The sequence below is a fragment of the Equus asinus genome, chromosome 25 (genome assembly GCF_041296235.1).
Source record: "Equus asinus isolate D_3611 breed Donkey chromosome 25, EquAss-T2T_v2, whole genome shotgun sequence".
Lineage (NCBI taxonomy): Eukaryota > Metazoa > Chordata > Mammalia > Perissodactyla > Equidae > Equus > Equus asinus.
The window spans coordinates 16,587,658-16,607,769 of record NC_091814.1 but is presented as its reverse complement, the minus strand read 5'-3'; the positions used below and the strand labels follow the sequence as shown (position 1 = coordinate 16,607,769).

The 20,112-nt window shown below is 45.7% G+C and overlaps 2 protein-coding genes across 3 annotated transcripts in view; one reads left to right on the top strand and one right to left on the bottom strand.

Annotated features, from left to right (window-relative positions):
- Positions 1–1,706, bottom strand: part of TDRD10 (tudor domain containing 10) — a 47,248-nt gene extending 45,542 nt beyond the window's left edge. Inside the window, exon 1 of one of the 2 annotated variants that reach the window (XM_014837114.3) lies at positions 1,575–1,706. Coding sequence is in view for 1 of the 2 variants with exons in the window: in XM_014837113.3 (XP_014692599.3) it covers positions 99–360 (262 nt within the window). In the remaining variant the exon portion in view is untranslated. Of the gene's footprint in view, positions 1–98; positions 1,009–1,574 lie in introns of those variants that run through there. The other variant, XM_014837113.3, reaches the window with a different exon arrangement.
- SHE (Src homology 2 domain containing E) lies at positions 1,140–17,775 on the top strand. The gene is made up of 6 exons (XM_014837116.3): positions 1,140–1,754; positions 3,982–4,108; positions 12,153–12,470; positions 13,775–13,931; positions 14,390–14,509; positions 15,825–17,775. The coding sequence occupies exons 1-6, from the start codon at positions 1,140–1,142 to the stop codon at positions 16,009–16,011; spliced, it is 1,524 nt and encodes a 507-aa protein (XP_014692602.3). The 3' UTR covers positions 16,012–17,775.
- Positions 17,776–20,112: the final 2,337 nt, after the last annotated feature.

Below are 20,112 nucleotides of genomic sequence, written 5' to 3'. Positions count from 1 at the left end.
GGAGTGAAAATGGAGGTGGTTTCCACAACCGCCTCACAAAGCCCGGTCCCAGCCAGCCCCAGCCCCGCAGCCCCCGGCCTGGAACCAACACGCCGTACCTCTCCGAGCCAGGAGCGTCCACCCGCAGCCGCGCCGCGGAACCTTCGCGCCTCCTCGCTGCGCGCCCCGCCTCCTCGGAGAGCATCGGGCGCGGGGCGGGGCCGCCCCTCCGCAGCCAATCCCCGGCCGGCCGCGGACCGCGCCAGGCGGGAAGAGCCGCGGCCTCGGGCACTGAGGGGTGCTCGGGGGAGAGTGGCGGCACGAGCGCGGGAGCGGGTACACGCTGCCTCTGCGCCCACTCTTAGTAGGCATCCCCACCATACACCACCCCCAAAATACTGTTTGCAGAGAGACTGGAGTGAACGGGGCGCGCCCGGCTCTTTGGGGAGCCGACGGGCATCCTTCCCGGGTCAGCGCACGTGGCGCGCTCTGGGCGCATTTGAAGGCAGCGCCCTGCAGAAGCGGCCGCTTGCAGAAGGGGAGCTGTTTTGCGCACAAGTGTGAGGCTCTCAACACGCGGGCGCACCCGGTCAGCACGTGCAGCCGCTGCAACCTTCCCCGAACATGCACCCCCGGAGCCGCCGCTGCAGAGGCGCTGACCCCGGCGCCCCCGGATCTGGGCGGGAGGTGGCGGCGCTGGGAGGCGCCAGCCGCGGAGGGGAGGGGCACGCGGAGGGGTGGGCGGCCCGCCGTCGGTCCGCCGTCCGTCGCGGCGCCGGGGACACCCCTGCCGCCTCCGCTCCGTCCCCTCTCGTCCCTGGGAGTGTGGGCAGGGCTGTCCGGGGACTTCCGTGGGCCCGGTCTCTCCCACTTCGGGAGGAAAAAGCAGGGGAAGCCCCCGGCGCCCGCCGCCTCCGGAGAGCCGCGGAGCCCCCGGCCCGGCAGGCGCTGAAGACGAGCCCGGGCGGGGCCCCGGTGCGTTGTGCCTGTCGCCGTCCGTGTCCGGAGCGGCGGCCCGCGCCCGCCCGCTCGGCGCCCCGGGCCCCCAGCCCCGGGCCGTAGGGGCCCCACCCTGCCGGGCGTGGGCGACGGCCGGCGGGGACGAACGGAGCAGCCGTCGCGGGGCCTCGCCGCGGCCTCCAGCACCCCAGCCCCGGGGAATGCAGTGGCCCCCGGCCCCTGGCGCCTCTCCGTGTCTGGGCTGGGCCTCCTCGCTCACCTGCTCCGCGGCCGCCACGCTCCTGAGCCGCGCCGGCCGCGCCCCCCTCATGGCGGCCAAGTGGTTCAAGGAGTTCCCCCTGAACCTGAAGACCGTGTCCGAGCGGGCCAAGCCGGGCGGCGGGGCGGGTGGCAAACTGCGCAAGAACTCGGAGGCGGGCGCCGCGGGGCCCACCCCGGGCAAGGGCCGCAAGAACTCGGCGGCCGAGCTGGGGAGCGGCAGGGCCGGCGCCGGTCCCCCCAAGGACAGCCGGCTGTCCCGCGACAGCCTGCAGGGTCTGATTCAGGCCGCCGCGGGCAAGGGCCGCAAGAACTCCCGGGCCACCGAGGACGAGCCCCACCGGGGCGCGGCCAAGAGCTCGGGCTGCAGCACCTACATCAGCAGGCTCATCAAGGTGGACACTCAGGAGAAGAACGGCAAGGGCAGCTACCCCGGCGGCGGCGGCAGCAGCAGCAGCAGCAGCAGCAGCAGCAGCAGCTCTTCCTCGGCATCCTCTTCCCCTTCCTCCCTGGGCCCCGAGCTGGACAAGGGCAAGATTATTAAGCAGCAGGACACGGTAAGAACACAGCCTCCCGTGGACCGCCTCTCCCCTGGGAGGGAGCGCAAACCGCAGCGTTCCGTATGCCTCAGAGAAGGTGCGGATGCGCTTCCCCCTCTAGCATTTGGTGACCCCTAAGTGACCATTTAAAATCATAAGATTTTTTTTTTAATCTTGAAAAATCCTCCTTCTAAGGATGGAGAACTTCGCAGAAATGTACTGCCCATTTAATTTTGTTAGCAGTTTATAAGAGTAACTGAGTGAGACGTTTGTGCTTTGTTCAATTTTTATTTTAATTTCGACATCCAGGGGGACTGCCAAGCTAGGCTTGTGTATCACTTTTATCCTTCGTCAGCATAAGGACTGGCAACCTCTAAACTGTCTAGTATGGATTTCAGAGCTCCAGGGGATGGGTTCCCCACCTCCCTTCTCTGCTAGTTGGGACCCTCCATCGTTCTTTGCAGTTCCACCAGTGAAGGGCTTCTCAGAGCTTCACCAGCACCCAAAGATGACGGCCCCTCATTCATTTCATGAACACTTGTGCAGCAGCCACATAGGATAAGGGGCACAGGGCTGTACCGGCTGCGGAGGATACAGAATAGGACGAGGAAATGCCCTAAGGAAATTACAGATCAGGAGAGAAGAAGGTGTTTCCTGCTCCTTACTCACCACAGGTTTTCTGGGTGCTGGCCAAGGTGAGACTGTTAAGAAAAGGAGTGTGAACTTGTGAACAGACCCACTCCATTCTTACAGAGATGACCTGGGGTTGGTTGGTTGGTTTTTTAAATCCACTCTTCTGTGTGAAAATGGGAGACAGAAGAGCTCAAACCAAACTTTCAGACTCCAGCTCAGGCGATCACTTCCTGTCCTGGGAACTTTAATTTTCTCTGGCCGGGTCTTCAGACATGCTGCCCACCTGCATCGAGTCAGGAGCCGGCAGAACATTCCATGTGTGTCTACATCGAGCACTTCTGTTCCTTCCTCCATTCATCCTTTTCACAAATATTTACTGCATGCCTACCCTGTGCCAGGCACTGGAGGGAGAGCCATGGAAAGATGGTTGAGGAGCCAGCTCTTCCAGCTATTGGTCAACAGTCTGCCTGACTTTGACTAGATTATAAGGAGCTTGCGGCCGAGGGCTGAGTGTCATGCTTCATGTTCCTCAGGATACCTGGGGAATGCAGTGCGCTCGGCGAGCAGTCAAGAAGAATGGGGTGAGGGAGAGAGTGGTAATAACAGCCTTCTGCAGGGGTTGCCTGGTTGTGTTCGTGGTCATCACTTCTGGATGTCTGAGGTTTCTTAGGCCGTCTCCTCCCAGGAGAGCGGCTCTCATCCAGGCTGTCCCCTCTTCCTCGCTTCTCCCTGTTTATCTGAATTCTTCCTGCCAGCTCCAGTGGTACTTCTCCATGAACTCTTTGGAGAAGGTAATCAGCGATTGTGGGGCAGGGCCGGGGCCTTCCTCCCCGAGGAGGGTTCCCTTACCTCCCACTTGTTACCCAACTCCTTCGGAACAGGACTGCTGCACACACATCACCTTTTCAGGCACCTTCCTGTTTGGGGAGGGCAGATGCTTTCAGACACAGATGCTGGTTGAAACTATCTGATTGTAGCCTGTGAGAATCAGTCTACCTATGAATAATTGAGCCCAGAACTCCCACAATACTATTCAGTTCTGACCTATTTCTTAGGCTTCTTATAATGAAGCCTGTCTCTTTAGAGCTGTTAAAGATTCCTTGAGGACAAGAAGCAGGACTCGGTCTTATTTTCATTCCCTCCCTAGCCGGTGCTGGGGGCCATTCAGTAGTCGCTGGTGAGTGACTGACTTACCATGACTATATTGCTCAGCTGGTTGGCATTAAAAAGACCAAAATCATGGGGAAGGTGGTAGATTAGTTCATTTTTTTACTGCTCTAAAGCCATAGACATCCCCTACTCCCCACCGTCCACCTCTGCCACCCTTTTAACCAGCAAATGCTTTATTACTTGAGGAGAGAAAGGGAGGTGAACACAGCCTTGGGGATAAGTAAAAGAGTTTAGACGAATTATTACCAGTCAGTTATACTACCAAAAAAATCAGATATTTGTCCAGCTGGGTGAATAACACAATCAAGTGCAAAAGCTTCTGGAAGTGGTTGGAGATCTTGACCTCGTTTGAGATCTGCAGGTTTACGGTAGCCATTTTGATGCCATTGCCATTTGGGTATGTGATAATCCTTAGCAACTGTCCTCTCTGGTTCCTTTACAGGTCATCATTCTAGAAGACTATGCGGACCCTTATGATGCCAAACGGACAAAAGGCCAAAGGGACGCAGAGAGAGTAGGAGAGAATGATGGTTACATGGAACCCTACGATGCACAGCAGATGATAACAGGTTCGTAACCAGGAGCTGCTTAATCAGGACTGAGATCTCACACTCGCTTGAAGTGCAGTAAAATGGTAATGGTGTATATTTGGGGAAGAGGGATGAAGCGATTTAACCAGATCCTGCTGACTGGAAGAAACAGAAATTAGACCCAAAACTAATGTCAAAATGTCTGATTAACTTCCTTTATGGTTTTGTATTCTTCAGTTTTAAAATATGCAAGGGTCTTTAAAGCTTTTCTAATTCTTTACAAGATGACACTTGGGAGTTTGGAGATCTGCTCAGAATGTGATCTTCAGTCTTAAGATTATTTATATACATTTCTCGGCCACTTTCAAAGCTTTGACATCCATAATGGAAGTCATAAATCTGGACCAAGGGACTAACACACTCTTAAAGGATTTTGAGTTGTTAGAAGATGGAAACATGACGCGATCTTGTGTATAGTAGTAGAAGATTGATTTCTCAACAATCTCTACAACACTGGAGCAAGAAATTTAACTCTAAGGGTTGATTACTAATCACTGGTGTGAGCCAAGCCATTCAAGGCAAACTTCCTAAAATCAAAGTCACCTAATCTTATAACTTTTCAAGTCGGAACAATTAATTCCAACCCACAAGCTAAGCAATCTCTCTATCATTTTTGGTGTCAAACTTTTCCCTTTTATTCATAATGCTCTTAAATTGGCGTAAACAATACTTGAAAATAATATAAACTAGTTAATTTAGATTTATTGGTGAATTTCAGGGTAAATTATTTAGTCACCTAATATTCCTTAAACATGCTTTGATCCATCATGAAAATGCAGTGTCTGCGTGCTGACTCAGGGAGCCTTGTTTGAGCGTCGTGGGGTCCACGCCTGGGAAAGGAATAAGTGATCACACGTTCAAGGCTGTCTCTTCTGTTTAAAAACAGCTTGAAAAGCTGTCAAGCTCAGGCTCCGTAAGCAGAGGCTCGGAAGAGTGGAGCAGGAGGGTAGCGCAGCTCTCTGGAAGGGTCAAGACAGGCCTCAGAGTGAACACAAGCTGCAGCAGGAAGGCACTGCTGTTTCCTGCCTCTGCTCACGGAGATAAGGCCGGCCTTTGGGGAGGGTGTACCCTGGCCAGGCTGTGACCCTGAAGGTCACCGGACCGTGACCCCTAATGAAATCTGTGAATGAAAGGAAGTGAAAATGAACTTAGAATTTCAAAAAATATCAGAGGCTTGAAAGGAATAAGGGAAAAGACTTACTTTTACATACAATTGAGGAAAAGGATTTACTTTTAAAAAACTGCTTAATTTTGACTAACCTTTCTTGGTCCTTTGGTTTTTATTCCTCTCCTTCTCTTTAACTGGAATAAGTAGTTTATCTATGCTGTCCCAGCTGATTATTTGTGGAGCCACAATGATAATAGGGAAAGTGCTGTGATTTTAAAAATGAATATATCTTTTTTTTTCCCATATAATCCCCACAAAACTCTGTAAGCTGAGAGACTCCAATATATTATCCTCTTGTACAGGGTCAAAAAGCAAGGTCAAAGAGATTCTGACTTGCCGATGCTCACAGGACAGAGCAGAAATTAGAGCCCAGATCTTCCCACTCCAGATTGGGTGGTCTCCTTCCTACACCAGGGCCTCAGGGCACATCTGGAATGATGTATGCAAGAGCACTTTAAATTTTATACGTAAGGAAGACATCTCTCCACTCAGACTCACAAAGAAAGTTGCATTGAAAAGTCAAAATTGTCCAGGATGAAATAAATGTAATAATAGTAATATTAGCATTTAATATTTGAGTGCTTCTTAAGTTCCAGGCTCTGTTTTAAAGAGTTTATGTGAATAAATTCATTTAGGAATACAAAATTAATGTATTCAATTGGAGACTAAATTCAAATTTGCTAAAAGTTACTATCTTTTTAAAATTACGCATCTTTTTTTCTTTGCTCTTTTAAAAAATATTATATTGGTGAATTTTAAAGTTTCTTCATTGAAAATATATGTCACAAAGTACCTCCTCAATCAACACAGAGACTGTACCTCTTATCCTACACGTAAGTTACACAGCTGGGCAGAATAACAGGAAGTGAGTTTATCGGAAGCTGGAAATAAAAGATTTGCTGCTGGATTTTTTTTTTTAAACCTTTTACTTTTTTGGTTCAGTTTGCTCCTTGTGTGCTTGGCTGTCAAGTCTAAGTTCAGAAATGTCCCATATTTCTTGAGAAACAGTAGAGATTTTTTTGTTTCAGCATTTCTGCAGGAGATGGAGAGGGTGCTAATGAATGTGATTTAGCTGTGGAGCACCCAACCTCTGTCCTGCCTTTTTTTTTTTTTTAAAGATTGGCACCTGAGCTAACAATTGTTGCCAATCTTCTTTTTTTTTTCCTGCTTTTTCTCCCCAAATCCCCCCAGTACATAGTTGTATATATTTTAGTTGTGGGTCCTTCTAGCTGTGGCATGTGGGACACCGCCTCAGTGTGGCCTGACGAGCAGTGCCATGTCCTCGCCCAGGATCCAAACCAGCAAAACCCCAGGCCGCCAAAGCGGAGTGCGCCAACTTAACCACTCGGCCACAGGGCCAGTCCCTGTCCTGCCTCTTTAATACCTGTCAAGTGAGGATAACATGCCTGATTTTAGCAAGATCTTGGATGTACAGAACACTGTTCATGATGTTATTTTATAACATCCAACACATATTTCTTAGGCATTTATTTACGATGTACCAGGCCCTGTGCTGGGCCCCGGGTCTCCAGGGAACAAGACCCACATGACCCATGTCCTTATGGACCTCACAACCCAGGGGGGCAAACACACCTGACACGAATAGAGAAGAAGAAAGTATGTCATTGAAAAGTGTGGTAAGTGCCATGAAGTAGAGAATAAGAATCGCCATCTGCCTCAAGGAACAGAGGAAGAAAGAGAAATTAAGAGGCATTTAGTGCTTTCCTATGGCCACATAACCGTGGGACCCAGGCTCCCTGGATCCCTCCCACACGAAACCTTGCTCTTAACTTTTAAAAGCTAAGAATTTATAAATTTCTGAGTAAATCTCACTTGGATTTGTCCAAAGGATTGTTCATAAAAAGATATGACTATGAATACAAGGCAATATTAGTATAAACCTCTTTGTTTTGTTCTGCTAAATTAACAGGAACATTTTAGCTAAATAATTAGCAGAAATAGTATATATAATTTAGCATGATGAGTTTTAGCCACCAAATTAAAACTTTAGTGTTGGAAGGGTCTTTAGGCGTTCCTAAGACAGCCATCACTCAACATGAGAATTCTTTCTGCAGCTGGGATCACACAGGTTGAGCGTGTACAAGGTGCCAAGCTTGCCAGGTCGCCTCACCAAATCCTACACCCCTGTGAAGTGGGTTCTAGAAGTCTCTGTTTCACAGATGAGGAAACCAAGGTTCAGAAAGTTTCAGTATCTTGTCCAAAGTCCAGTTGTTTTTAAATTTTTATTTTTACCTCCAAATGGTTTTATTTGTTTAAATAGTCAAATCTAAAGGAGACCCTCATTGTTTGGGTCTCCATTTAAAAAATTATCCATTATGGAAAAAATATAAATAGAAGACTTTTTGACTTATTTAATTTGTCTATACTTTCCTCATTAAACTTAAATGTCAAGGCTTCTGAATTGTATCTGCTTTTGTTTAGATATTTAGATTTGTTCTATAAAAAATGTTAATTTTAAATCAAAGTCTTGAGCACTAATAAATATGTGAGCAAAAAAGTTACCTAACAGCCCTATTTCTGATTCTAAGAGGAAAATAGAGCCTTATGAGGCTCTGAGTTTAAAGTTTTGAAAACATGAAATGGATTGGGGGAAAGGTGCACTATAGAAATTATAATTAACATTCTAGATGAAATCTTTGGGGATAAAGTAAAGTATGATAGAGACTGCCTGGGCTCTGGAGCCAGCAGTAAATGGCTGCCTCACCAATGACTGCCTGGCCTCAGTTTATTCACCTGTGAAAATGGGATAACACCGCTCTTGCTACATTATGAGGCTTCGCTGAGATGCTGAGTATAACATGCCTAGGACAAGCATACCCAATAATTATAGCCGTTATTTAGACACTCTGGAGAGAGGATTCCATTTTCAAAGAGGATTCTGGATAAATAGGAATATTAATTGCTAGCTACAATTAATTTAGTCAAAGAAAATCTTCTATGTTTTTAAATATAACTGGCGAATTATGTAAGCTAGCGTTGACGATTGAGAAGGGAAAATTGGGGGCCCAAATTATGTTTCACGCCAACCAGTTGCCCGTTTGAACTGGTGCAGGTCAGCCCTCAGCTTCAGCCCTCGCTGCTGATGGGTGTTTATCTGCAGCCCATTGGCTGCATTCTGTTGTCTGCGGCGTAAATGGCCTCTATCGGCAGAGCCAGGGCGTAGCTTCCTCTCGCCATTTCCTCCTTCTCAGGCTCGTTTCCTCTCGGAGCCAGCTCTGCACGTCAGGGGCTATTCTCCCTGCAGGAAGGGTCGGCTTGCAGCCCCGTGATTGTTTCTGTTTCTATGGCGCCTCAGGTTGGGGGCAGCCAGGTGTTGGACTGGACTGGAAGGTTACTCCCCTTGAAGGGGCGGAGGGGCCCTCCGCTCAAGCCCATTTTTTCCCCTAATTAAACATTGTTTAAAAAGGTGATAATTCTTTGAGATTTTGCCCAATCCCAGGACCATCCCGAGAGGGAACAGTCTCAATTGTATGCTTTCCAGTGTTTTTCCCAGAGCTGTAAGCCTGCACAGCCTGCCTAAAATAGAAGGAGCACCAGGACCTCATCTCAAAAGGAAAAACTCAAACGCATGTGTAATAAGAACTCAAGACTCTGATCGCTATACATCATTTTAACACAAATTATTGAAATTTCCTTGTGAACGAGACTCCTTGTATCTTAATATTGGAATCAGCTCTTTTTCTGTTTAGTTTAACTGGGACAGAATTGAGGCCAGAAGCTTGGAAAGGTTTCCCAGTCTGTCTCAGTCTAAGCTGAGGGTAAACTGAGATTTTGATCAGAAATTTTCAAAGTCCCAATTCATCCTTTGAATTCCTTTGTGTTTTCTCTTTCTTTTTTCTTAGTTCTGTAGAAAAGTTCTCTTAAAAAACTCCAGCGTTAACTTAATTGAACCAAGAGCAGAGTATGTTTTTGTTTCTTGTTTTCCGTAACTCCATGTAGAATAAGCAATGAAGAAAAAAAGCTGTCAGATTGAAAGTCACGAGGCCGGGACTGGCGATGCAGGAGGCTTCAGCCAGTCCTGGGGCCTCTCCTGGCTTCTAGCTCTCACGTGCTGGTGTGGAGGTGTCAGATAGAAGGAGGACCCTTCTCCTTGCGATGGGGCTCGAGATGAGATTAGCTCTGGAGATCAGGAGGAACTGAGATGGGGACCCCACACCCAGGAGGTGTGGCCGTGCTTCTCAGGTTTATCTCCCTGTGAGAATCACCTGGGGGGCCTTTTTCAACTCTAACTCCCAGGCCATACCCCAGACCAATGAAATCAGGGCCTCTAGTGATGGGGCCCAGGCATCATGTGTGCGAAAGCTCCCCCAGGTGATTCCAGTGAGCTAGTACTGTGGTTATGTGTGTCTATATATATAGGATTGGAGCCAGCTGCAGTCAGCCTGGCTATCCAGCAGAACTATAGCCTAAATAAATTTGCCCTTTTGAATTTAGTGTCCTGATTTTAATAACTTTTCCCTTGCATGTCTTGCTTGTTGTCCTGTCCTCATGATAGAAGTCTTATTGAGTCAGTGGTTCTGCTCCACAGAGTGTCCCCAAGCCCATTTGAAGTTTCCTATGGATAGTCTGGCTTTCCCTTGTTTCTTCAGCTCTGCCCTCTTTGCTCCCCTTCCTCCTGAGCTGACCTCTTCTCAGCCTTCTTTGCTGGCACCTCTTCTTCCATCCACCCTTAACTGAAGAAGTTCCAGGCTCTGCCTTTGATCTGCTTTTCTTTTCAATCTACCCTCCTTTTCTCTGGTGATTACCTTCATTCTCACGGGACTAACAATGATCCATTTGTAACTCTTTGATGTGTACCTCTGACCTTCATCTCTCTGCTGAGCTCCACATCCATATTGTCACCCACCTGGAGAAACTCTAGAGCTCCTTTCCCTCCATCCATCTATCCATCACACAACTGTGTGTCCTACAGGGATAAACAGGACATGGTGGTCTCTGCCCTGGCAGTCTCCACCAACCTGCGAATACAGACACATCAACAAATCAATCCATACAGTGGGCGAAGTGCAAGGTGAGAGTGGATTATCAAGGCGGTGGCACCTGGAAGAGGTGGGTCATTGGAGGAGAAGGTGGGCAGGGACAAGGAGGAGATGCTGGGTTAGATTTCAAAGGATTGGAAGATCACCAGGACACTGGTGGGCATAGGACAGTGTAGTGCTCAGGGAACTTCCGAAGTTCCATTTGGTTAGCACAAAGAATTGGATTGCAGGGGGACGGGGCAGGGTGATGTCGAGAGAAGAAATTGGAGAGGGAGACAGCGATCTGGTCATAAGAGGTGTGTGATGCCATGCTGAGCAGTTTTCACTTTGTAACTAGACAGTTGAGAATTCACGGGGTGATACATGATAAGATGAGATGTTTGCATTTAGAAAAATCCTCCTTGACTATGCCCAGGTGGCAGATTGAAGGCTTCCTGATGGGCATTTAGAAGAACCACAACATGATGCAGCTCTGGGTCTATATCACCAGCTCTGGTTGTCCAGCCTAGTCATCTCTAACTCCACTGCTAAGGCCTCTGGGCTGCAAGCTGCTCAGTCCCGAGTCACTGCTGGTTCCTTCCCACCCAGCTGGCTGGCTGGTTGGCTGATGGCTGGTTGATTTGCATCAAGTTTTTACATCCATTTCTATGCCTCAGTTCAAACTATATCTTTCTGACCTGTTCCATCCTGTACACTGTGGTTGGAGTTATCTTCCAACAAAGCACAAATTGTTATTACCTGTTAAAAAACTTAGAATGGTTCTCCATTGCCTAGGGAACAATCTCATCTTTTTATCCTTGCTTTTCAGACTTCTACACTTTGATGCCTGTCCTGCCTATTTTTCCAGCTTCTTCTCCCACTACCTCTTTGCTCGCCTGGCCTTCTGTCCTCTGAACTTATCGCTCAGCTCCCCCTTATGGGAAAAAGCCCTTTATGGTTCCCACCTCCATATCTTCACTCATGCAGCTTCCTCCACTGGAAATGACCCTCTCTATCAAAGTCAACTCATCTTCCATTTCTCTTCCACTTGGAGTCAGTCCAAGTGTAGTGGTTATGAGTATGGCTTCTAGAGCCCAACTTCCTGCTTTGAATCCAGGCTTTGCCACTTACTGGTTTGGGTGACTTCCTTAAACTCTTTGTGCTTCAGTTTTCTCTTGTGTAATATTGGGGAAATAGTGGTACCCATCTCAACAGGTAGTTGTGAAACTTACAACACACTTAGAATACTGCATAATACATAGTACACCTGTAGCTGTTGAGTTATCGTTGTTGGTGTTTTTCCTCCATAACTGCTCTTTTACTTTCATTTATCCTGCAATTATTAGCCTGTTACGTATTATTTGTGAATGTACCAGCTTCTGCCACTGTATTAAAACCACCTGGAAGTCAAGAACTCTGTCTAATGCACGTAAATACTTTCCTCAGTGTATGTGGCCCAGTGCTTTGAACATAGTAAACACTCAGTTGATTTTTATTAAAATACTTTGATCTCAGCTCCCTAACAAGATATAGAAACTTGGAAGGTGAACTAGACTCAGAGGATACACAGGGACCAGGAATCATGGAACAGGTTGCCTGTGGCCACTTCTTTTGTCACAAACTGCAAGTGGCCCCCAGAGGGGCGCCTGTCTTCAGATGTGATCCCAGCTGCTAGGGCTTGATCCCATTATCTGGCTCAGGCAGCTAGAGGGAAGAGGTTGTAGGCTCCTTCCGAAGTAATCAGCCCATTAGGGAACAATCTCGGTGTTCGTTCTCTGCCACCTTCAACCAGACAGTCAGAGGTGAAGAGGTAATTCCGTTAATCACTGGGCTTCCGTGGCACTCTTCCTTCAAGCTATTTGTGTGTGTGTTTCAGAAATTAGACGCCGGGGTTCCAAAGATCCCCTGGTGAAGGCTCTTCAGCTGCTCGACAGCCCTTGTGAGCCTGGGGAGAACGGCATGAAATCCGAGGCGCTGGCCAAGAGACGCAGCTCCAAGGATCTCCTGGGGAAGCCTCCGCAGCTGTACGACACCCCCTACGAGCCAGCCGAGGGGGGCCCCCGGGCGGAGGGGAAGTCGCGGCCTCCGGAGAGCCACAGCCACAGCCGGCTGCCCCAGGACGACGAGCGGCCTGCGGCCGAGTATGAGCAGCCCTGGGAGTGGAAGAAGGAGCAGATCGTGCGGGCGCTGTCAGGTGAGGGGTGGGTCTGCGGCGCTCTCTGCTCCCCTGCTGGGCAGCCCCGCCCACTCCAGCCTTTCTGCCCAGGAGATTTGCTTTCTGTTCCTCAACTGCAAGTCTCTTTTCCCAAGGAATTTGATAAGGGGAGACAAGAATTTGCCTGTGGTTGGAAGCCCAGGACTGAAGAAGAGCCCTTAGCGTTGCATTTATCTTTTAACCTTCTGGGCATCTTTATTTCCCTTTATCTTGGCAGTGTGCTGCTGTTTGGGAAATGCCTTAACTATTGAAAAACCTTATCTGATCATGGCTGAAGCTATCCAATAGGGAGCAGCTCTAACACTTACTTGGTGCTACTCTTCAAACCTGTTAAAACCCCTATTTATAAAATGGCAGTGGTGAAGCAAAGAGATTACAGACAGGTGGTTGGAAAGCTGGATGAAGCTAGCTTTTTTTTTTTTTGGTAAAAAAATCCTCCTAGAGGAATTAATTCTTCAAGTGTGAATTTTTGAAATAAGAGAAAGTTGGTAAGTAGGTTGTCAGTAGATATTAAAGGTAATTCTCCCTCCTGCTTTTCTCAGAACATAGTTTTTCTACTTGGCTGGCCATAAATTCTTCTGCTTTTAATTTAAAAAGTTAGGGATGTCTTCTCCCTCCATCAGGAAAGCCCAGTTTGTGATTAAAAGTATACCCAAGGTAAAGGGTGAGTAGAGAAGGTAATATATTTGATAGCAAACGTTTGAGTTAGCTTTTGTTTTACTTTAGTCCTGTTTTCCACAAGTCTCTCTTGGGCACCAGCTATGGTGCTGCGTGCTGCTCGTTTTCTCTATTTATCTTCTCTCCAACCTCGATGTCATAGCATCTTTAAAGGCACTATTCAGCTGTTTCTGTTTCTGAATTGATTTTTCTTTTTGTTTTATTATTTCATAGTAAGAACTCGTCATTTGGTTTTGTAGAATGATACACACTTTTGCACAGAATCATTACCTGTGACTATGTTTAGTCATTTACTCTAAATATACTGTTCTTTTGAAGGACATGCTGAGATATAGTAAAGTGGTTTCCTCTCTTATTCTAAAACTGTTTTACGCTGATGAATATCTTGCAGAAAAAGTAGCTGTATGTGGATGCTCGCACGCAGTGTGATCAGATATCAGAGACAGCAGAAGCTCAGCCATCCCGGGGCATTTGCAGCATATGTTAGCTCATGTTAGAGGGGAAAAGCTGCTTCCCTGAGCTGAGGCAGTCAAGGAGGCTTTTTCTCTGAAGTTTTCATGGGTTACCTCGGTGGCCTCTGACGTTAAATGGAGGCTTCCTTCCAGTTCAGTTTGAAGGCTCTGAGCGACCTGGCATCAAGGAGGAGACCGTGAGGCAGCACCACCGACAGAAGAGCTGGACCCAGAAGATCCTGAAGCCGGCCCTGTCTGAGCACAGCGAGGGTGAAAGAGTGGACCCAGCCCTGCCGCTGGAGAAGCAGCCGTGAGTCTCCTCCATGAACACAGCAATGCACGATGGCTGGGAGCTTGTTGGTACCCTTGGAGAGGACACACAGACCCCTTTTTATGTGATTATTTTTGTTCACGAGTACTTGTCTGGATGGGGCTTATTAATGAGAACCAGTTTTCAAAGCCCAGTGCATTTTTGCAGAATGGGAAGTACACTGCATCCCAAGAACTTGATTGCAAATTTCATTCTCCTGTATAAAGTGAAAACTTCTAAAATAATAGTAGCCCTGTCAACTCCCTCTTGCATGACTGATAGGTTTGGTGATCCAGGATTACCCAAATCTCATTTCGTCTGTTCTGAGTGTGAAGCAGGATCCAGCTCGGCTGTTGAGCTTCCCCCAGAAGTTCATTTCAGATCGCGCTTTATGGAATGAGGCCCGGTCTGGATTTGTATTTTGACACTGTGCTATCTCCCCCCACCCCTTTTTGCAGGTGGTATCATGGTGCCATCACCCGTGCTGAGGCCGAGAGTCGACTACAGCCCTGCAAAGAAGCTGGTTACCTGGTTCGAAATAGCGAGTCGGGGACCAGTAGGTACTCCATTGCACTAAAGTGAGTGTTGAAGCCTCGTGGGCTTGTGGGCTCTCCCTTTGTGGATGCAGGAGTGGGGTGCACCATGATGGTCTTTCCTGTCCTGGGTAGATTACCAGTCAACAAAGATACAATTCAAAGGTGGTTCACAGGGACGTGTAGTGCTAGGAAGTAAGATGCTTGTGCTTGGGCAACGCAACATGAAATGCTCTGGTTAGAATGCAAAATCCATGTTGGGTTCATGCCCCCATGTCTCCTCTGATAATGAGGGTCTTCTTTTCATTATCATTGTCCATCGCCTGACCTAAAGTAGGTTCTCTCAGTGGAGAAATAATTCCTGATAAAAAGAATAATTTCTATCAGGATAGTTTGGTCATTCTTCTTTCATTCCCTAGCATTTGGGACTTTAATAAATCAGATCCCTTGATTGTCAAAATGCCAACTGCAATTTTGATGCCAGTTTCTTCTGTGAAGACGGAAACGCTGACTTGCCGTTCCTCCCCCTGTCTGCTTGTACACAGAACATTCATTTCTGCCCGGTAGGCCTGGTGGAGTTTGTATCATGGAAATTCTCGTTGCTTTGCGAGTTCAGTGCTGCTATATTGGAGGATCATTGTCAGGAGCCCTAGCAGCGTTTCCTTCCTGAGGAAGCTGAGCCCCTGCAGCTGAAACAATCAGACTGGAGGGGAAAAGAGGTTGGGGCGGGTGTGGAGGGCGGGGGGAGTGTCTCAGCAATATGGCTCAGAAAACGGGACAGGCCACCAGATATACAATACCAGGAATAGCTTTGCTGTGTTCCTGAAACTGGTGCTCGGGGATTAGATCTTCGAGCCTTTGGTGCCAGCTGTCATTATGTACAACCAGCAGCAGTCTTTCCAGATGAGGGAGGAGAGGAGGAAGCGTTTTTTTTATTATTATTATTATTAATGTGTTCTTTGGGGAGGAAACCTAACACATGTCCTTTCGTGGTGGTGGAGAGGGTAAGAGTAAGCCTCACCTCAGTGGCCTCACAGTTGGGCCTCACCGCCAGCTTGGCAATTTGGGGGCCCTGGAGGGACTTGGCTTTTGGTTTGGTTTGGTTTTGGTTTTGGTCCGGTACCTGATGACTTGTGTGCATTGAAGATAAACAACTCGAGGATGAGACACGTTTCGCCCAGGGCTGGGAAGCTGCTGAGAGTTCCGCTGGTGTGTTGAGTGTGTTTCAGTGTGTATATAACAGTTCCAGGCATGGAGGAGAACCTATGGGCCTGTGAATCCGGCTGGGATGGTTTTCAGTGGGGAGGGATCCCCCTGCCCGCTCATTCATGTCTCCTCCTCGATTTTTGTCTTGCTCCAGGACTAGTCAAGGATGTGTCCACATCATAGTGGCGCAGACCAAAGACAACAAGTACACGCTGAATCAGACGAGCGCTGTCTTTGACAGCATCCCTGAGGTGGTACACTATTATTCCAACGAGAAGTTGCCTTTCAAGGGGGCAGAACACATGACCTTGCTCTACCCTGTGCACAGCAAGCTGCATTAAGGTTCAGCCACCAAACGCCCCGGCCAGGCCTCTCACGCCGAAGAGGACATCAGCCCGCAACCGGCATCTCAGGGGACAAGGCTGGACTGCGCCTTAATAATTGGTAGGAAGTGGGAGTCTGCATTTAGAGGTCAAAAAGTCTTTGGCCTTGAATCCATTCCATGACACCTGGTTACTAACCTGTCCCTTTACTCTGTGCTCTGTTCTTACGTAGAACTCTACGTAAGAAATCATAACTTAGCTGTTGCCTCCACTCTCTGGAGTGGGGTGTTCTCTTTGGGGTGTGACCTTCAGAAAAGGTAAGTCAGGAGTTCAGGAACATTCAAGTTCTCTAGAAGTGTGCTAGTTGTTACCCATAATACCTGGTCTCCAAACAAACCAACAAAAAGTCACTTGACTTTTACATAAGATGACAAAAAAAATGATGGTGTGGACCAGAAGAGCATGTAATGTTGGACCCCTTCTTGGGGAAATGGAAGAACAGTGGAAAATAGGGGAATAGTGGGCACCTTGGGAAAAGCTGTCTTTCTCTCTCAAGTGTCTTAGTCCAGCTCTAGAGCCCATGAAAATTCACAACTTTGGGGTCTGGCAAAAGGATTATTTTATTGGTCAGCCATGTAAGAAAGTGTGTATTTTCTCAATCTCTGTGGACGTTTTCATCATTTTCCAGCAAATTAGTAGTATAAGCATAAATAGGAAGGAAGATGCCACTGATTTCAGAATCACCCATAGAATTAAGCATTGGCATCAGTATTATAGTTCTGAATTATAGAATAAAATATACAACACAGATTTCATTACTGATTTTTTAAAAATCTGAAAATTTACAAAGCCCAACAACTGTTTTCTTACTGGATAATTATACAGGACCTCAGATATCTTTTGTGTCATCTTTGTGCCTTTTAGTTGTCATGGAATCATTTTTTTATTTTTGTCCCTAAAATTAGATTTGCTATGTATTTTTAGAGTAAATTAAAATATATATATATATATGTATAACTCTCGGATCTCATTGTCTGAACGGGGTCTCTAAAGCCTGCAAAGTTTCTCTCCTGCTGTACAAAGCAGACCAGTTCGCACTATAGAAAAATATTTTTAAAAGACTTTGAGGTTTTCTCTAACTACTATTGCTTAAGAGATTAAATTAATATTCATAGTATTGTTATCTTTATGATTTATCATGAACTGATATCACCAATTTACTTACTGTGAAAAAAAAAAACCAAAATGTGGGAATGGTGTACTGTGAGAAGATGACTACGGTGAGTGGCCCTATAAACGCAGCCAAACAGATGTTTCTGTGATCAGGGTTTGTCATTTGCTTCTCAAAACTGGTCCAGATGCAAATGTGCTGACTGTCAAAAATGAAAAAACTTATATAGCCTCTTTGGAATACACAAAAAACATGTTGATTGGGTTAATTTTTAGGAACACATATCTTTCTAGTCTTTAGTTTTCATTTTACTATTATGATTTAGTAAATATTTGCTTTTTTATTTGGTTAAGATCTTAACCAAAGGGTTGTGTGATCTTTGATTTAAAAAATTTGAAAGGAACTTTTTCTCACTGGATCTCAATGATTTTATTAATAGAGTGTTCTGTCTTTTAAGTACTGATAGAATTTTTTAAATGTGTATTCATTCATGTACTATATCTTTAGTACAAGATTTTTAAAAATTTTTAGCATCCATAGTTCCAATTCCATTCAACAAATATTTATTATCTTACATATACAAATAATTCATTGTTACTTATTTTAGTTCAACATTCTAGAAATTAAACCTTATTTTTTACTTAAATTTATTCTACAAAGGAAATACAGCAATTATCCTAATTTTAATAAATGCTGAAAGCTTTGTAAAATTTTTCTTTGTGCACTAAATGATTTTTGGCCCATACCCAGCAACTGTGATGAATGTATAACGAAATAACATTTTGAAAACAGATCTGATACATTAAGTATTTATTGAGCTTCTATCATATGTTCAGTATTGTGCTTTTTCTGTACTGTGTTTCTGTGACAGTCATGCTATTTTCTTTATATAATTAAAAGTGGAGGAAATGTGGAGTTTATATATAGTCCAGTCCCTTCACCATTGTACAGGAGGTTATAAGAAGAAGAAATATGGTAAATTAGTAGAAGGAGGGTTAAGCTACTATTTTCTTCTTTAGGTTGTGACACAAGCTGACAAAAACCAGGGAATTCACAGCTGGGTGGTGGCACAAAGTACCACATGTTCTAAAACAATTAGGCCCAGCGGGTGCCCCAATGGCTTCCTTGTTAGGCCTCCTGGGCCAGCTGATCTGAAGCCGCATGACATGTTTCCTCTCTGAGCTCTGAATGCTTGGGCTTTTTGTCATTTTGTCTTAATACAAAGTATTTTCCTGTAGACTTCATTCCTGTGAGTTAGTTCTGTCTCCCAGAATATTTTCTGATTCTGGAGAGAATAACGTCTTCTAGCAAATTTGTACTCACTTGCCTTGAATTCAGCATCTATGGAGTTTCCTGCACCTGTGTTCTTTTTCCTTTATCACACCTCCTTTTTAAAAACTGCTCTGCTCCACATTACTAGATGAGTTTATTTAGTTGGTTCGTTTCAGGCCTATAAGAACAGAGGGTAAAAGGACGTTTCTGTTTACTTTGCTATCATGGCTGTTTCTATCAGGGTGGATTTCAACCACTGGAGTTATGTGTATTTAAATCAGTAAGAATAAAATAATAGAGAAATGTTAATACGTGTACAAAAAGATAAATATTGATATGCCTACTCTCTGGGGGGACAGACTTGTCCTTTTAAGTTATCCAAAGTACTTTCTTAAGAAGCATTTATAAAAAGGGTCTTTATTCTTAGCTGTTTGAAGTCTCCATAATTTGCCGAATTGGTTTTCATTTATTGGCCTTGGCCACAGGATGGGGAGGTGGGCAGATCATCTGTGGGACAGCCAGAAGGTTTTGAGACAGGTGGGAAAATAGTCCTGATTAGTTGATTGGATTATTTAACTATGTTATTACTCTGTTAATGGCCATTTTGAGTGACTAAATCTTAATGTTCAGAAGAACTGAGCATTTGAGACATTCTTCAATTGCTTTTTAAACGAGGGTAGCCTTTCTATTCTATTAAAATATCCTTTTTCAGTCAAAAGTTAATGCCTCATTTTTTCCTTCAGTCTAGGGGGAAAAAAGCCAGGATGTCTAGATTTCATTTCCCTTCTTGTCTGCATCCTTTTAGTGTTTAGCAGAATTTCTTTAATACCTCTCTCATGGATGTCTCTCATTCATGAGTTGTCTCTTTCTTATTTGCCATGGCCAGCACTATTTTGGCCTCAGGATCTCTTTAGAATCCTTTTTTATTCTCGTCTCCAATTTTCATACCCCATTAACTTGGACATAGAGAGACTTGGCCTGCAGTGGGCCTTCATTTATCGTCCTTAATTTCTGGCCCTGAGAAAGAAAGAGATGGTGTGTTACTGCCATCTAATGGAAAGAGAGTGAACCGCAGCAGGAAAACAACCAGCACGTTTAGGGTAGGGTTTTCTAAAGGATTTCTGATAGAGTCCATAGTGGAGGAAAACTGACGACACAGCAGTTGCCATCTTGAAATCTGTACTTTCCTGCGGAAAGGATGATTTGCAACCTAATACACCTGTTGTCACGAGGCCCCTGGGCTACAGCTGGATTGTGTCGTTTAGACTCGTAAATTGTATTTTCATGAATGTGCTAGTTATTTTGTCAGGGGTCTTTCACACTTTAAATATCAACTAATACATAGTTCTAACTTCTGAAAATATTTGAAGATTGTATGTAATACAGATGCCTATCTGTAATGCTTTGGTAATTTATATTATATCCGAAAAATTTTATAAAATTTCTGAATGTATTGCAGTAGCCAATAAAAGCTGCATGCCCTCCTGAAGATGGTTTACTCTGAAATGTAACTTTAAATAAACATTATTCCAAGAAAATCAGTGTTTTTGCTTGATTCAGTTAGTTTTGAGAATCACCTCCCTTGATTAAAAAAAAAAACTTCCTGAGCTAAGAGCCATAGGGGAGAGGGTCACGGTCTCATTTGCAATCATTCTTAATGAAGTCTATCAACAAAC

What these genes read in the sequence shown, in the direction of transcription:
- SHE (XM_014837116.3), top strand. Translation starts at nt 1,140, where the DNA reads ATGCAGTGGCCCCCGGCCCCTGGCGCCTCTCCGTGTCTGGGCTGGGCC. An exon ending in CTGCCGCTGGAGAAGCAGCC is followed by an intron (nt 13,932 to 14,389) that starts GTGAGTCTCCTC and finishes CCCTTTTTGCAG; the next exon opens with GTGGTATCATGGTGCCATCA. An exon ending in AGGTACTCCATTGCACTAAA is followed by an intron (nt 14,510 to 15,824) that starts GTGAGTGTTGAA and finishes GTCTTGCTCCAG; the next exon opens with GACTAGTCAAGGATGTGTCC.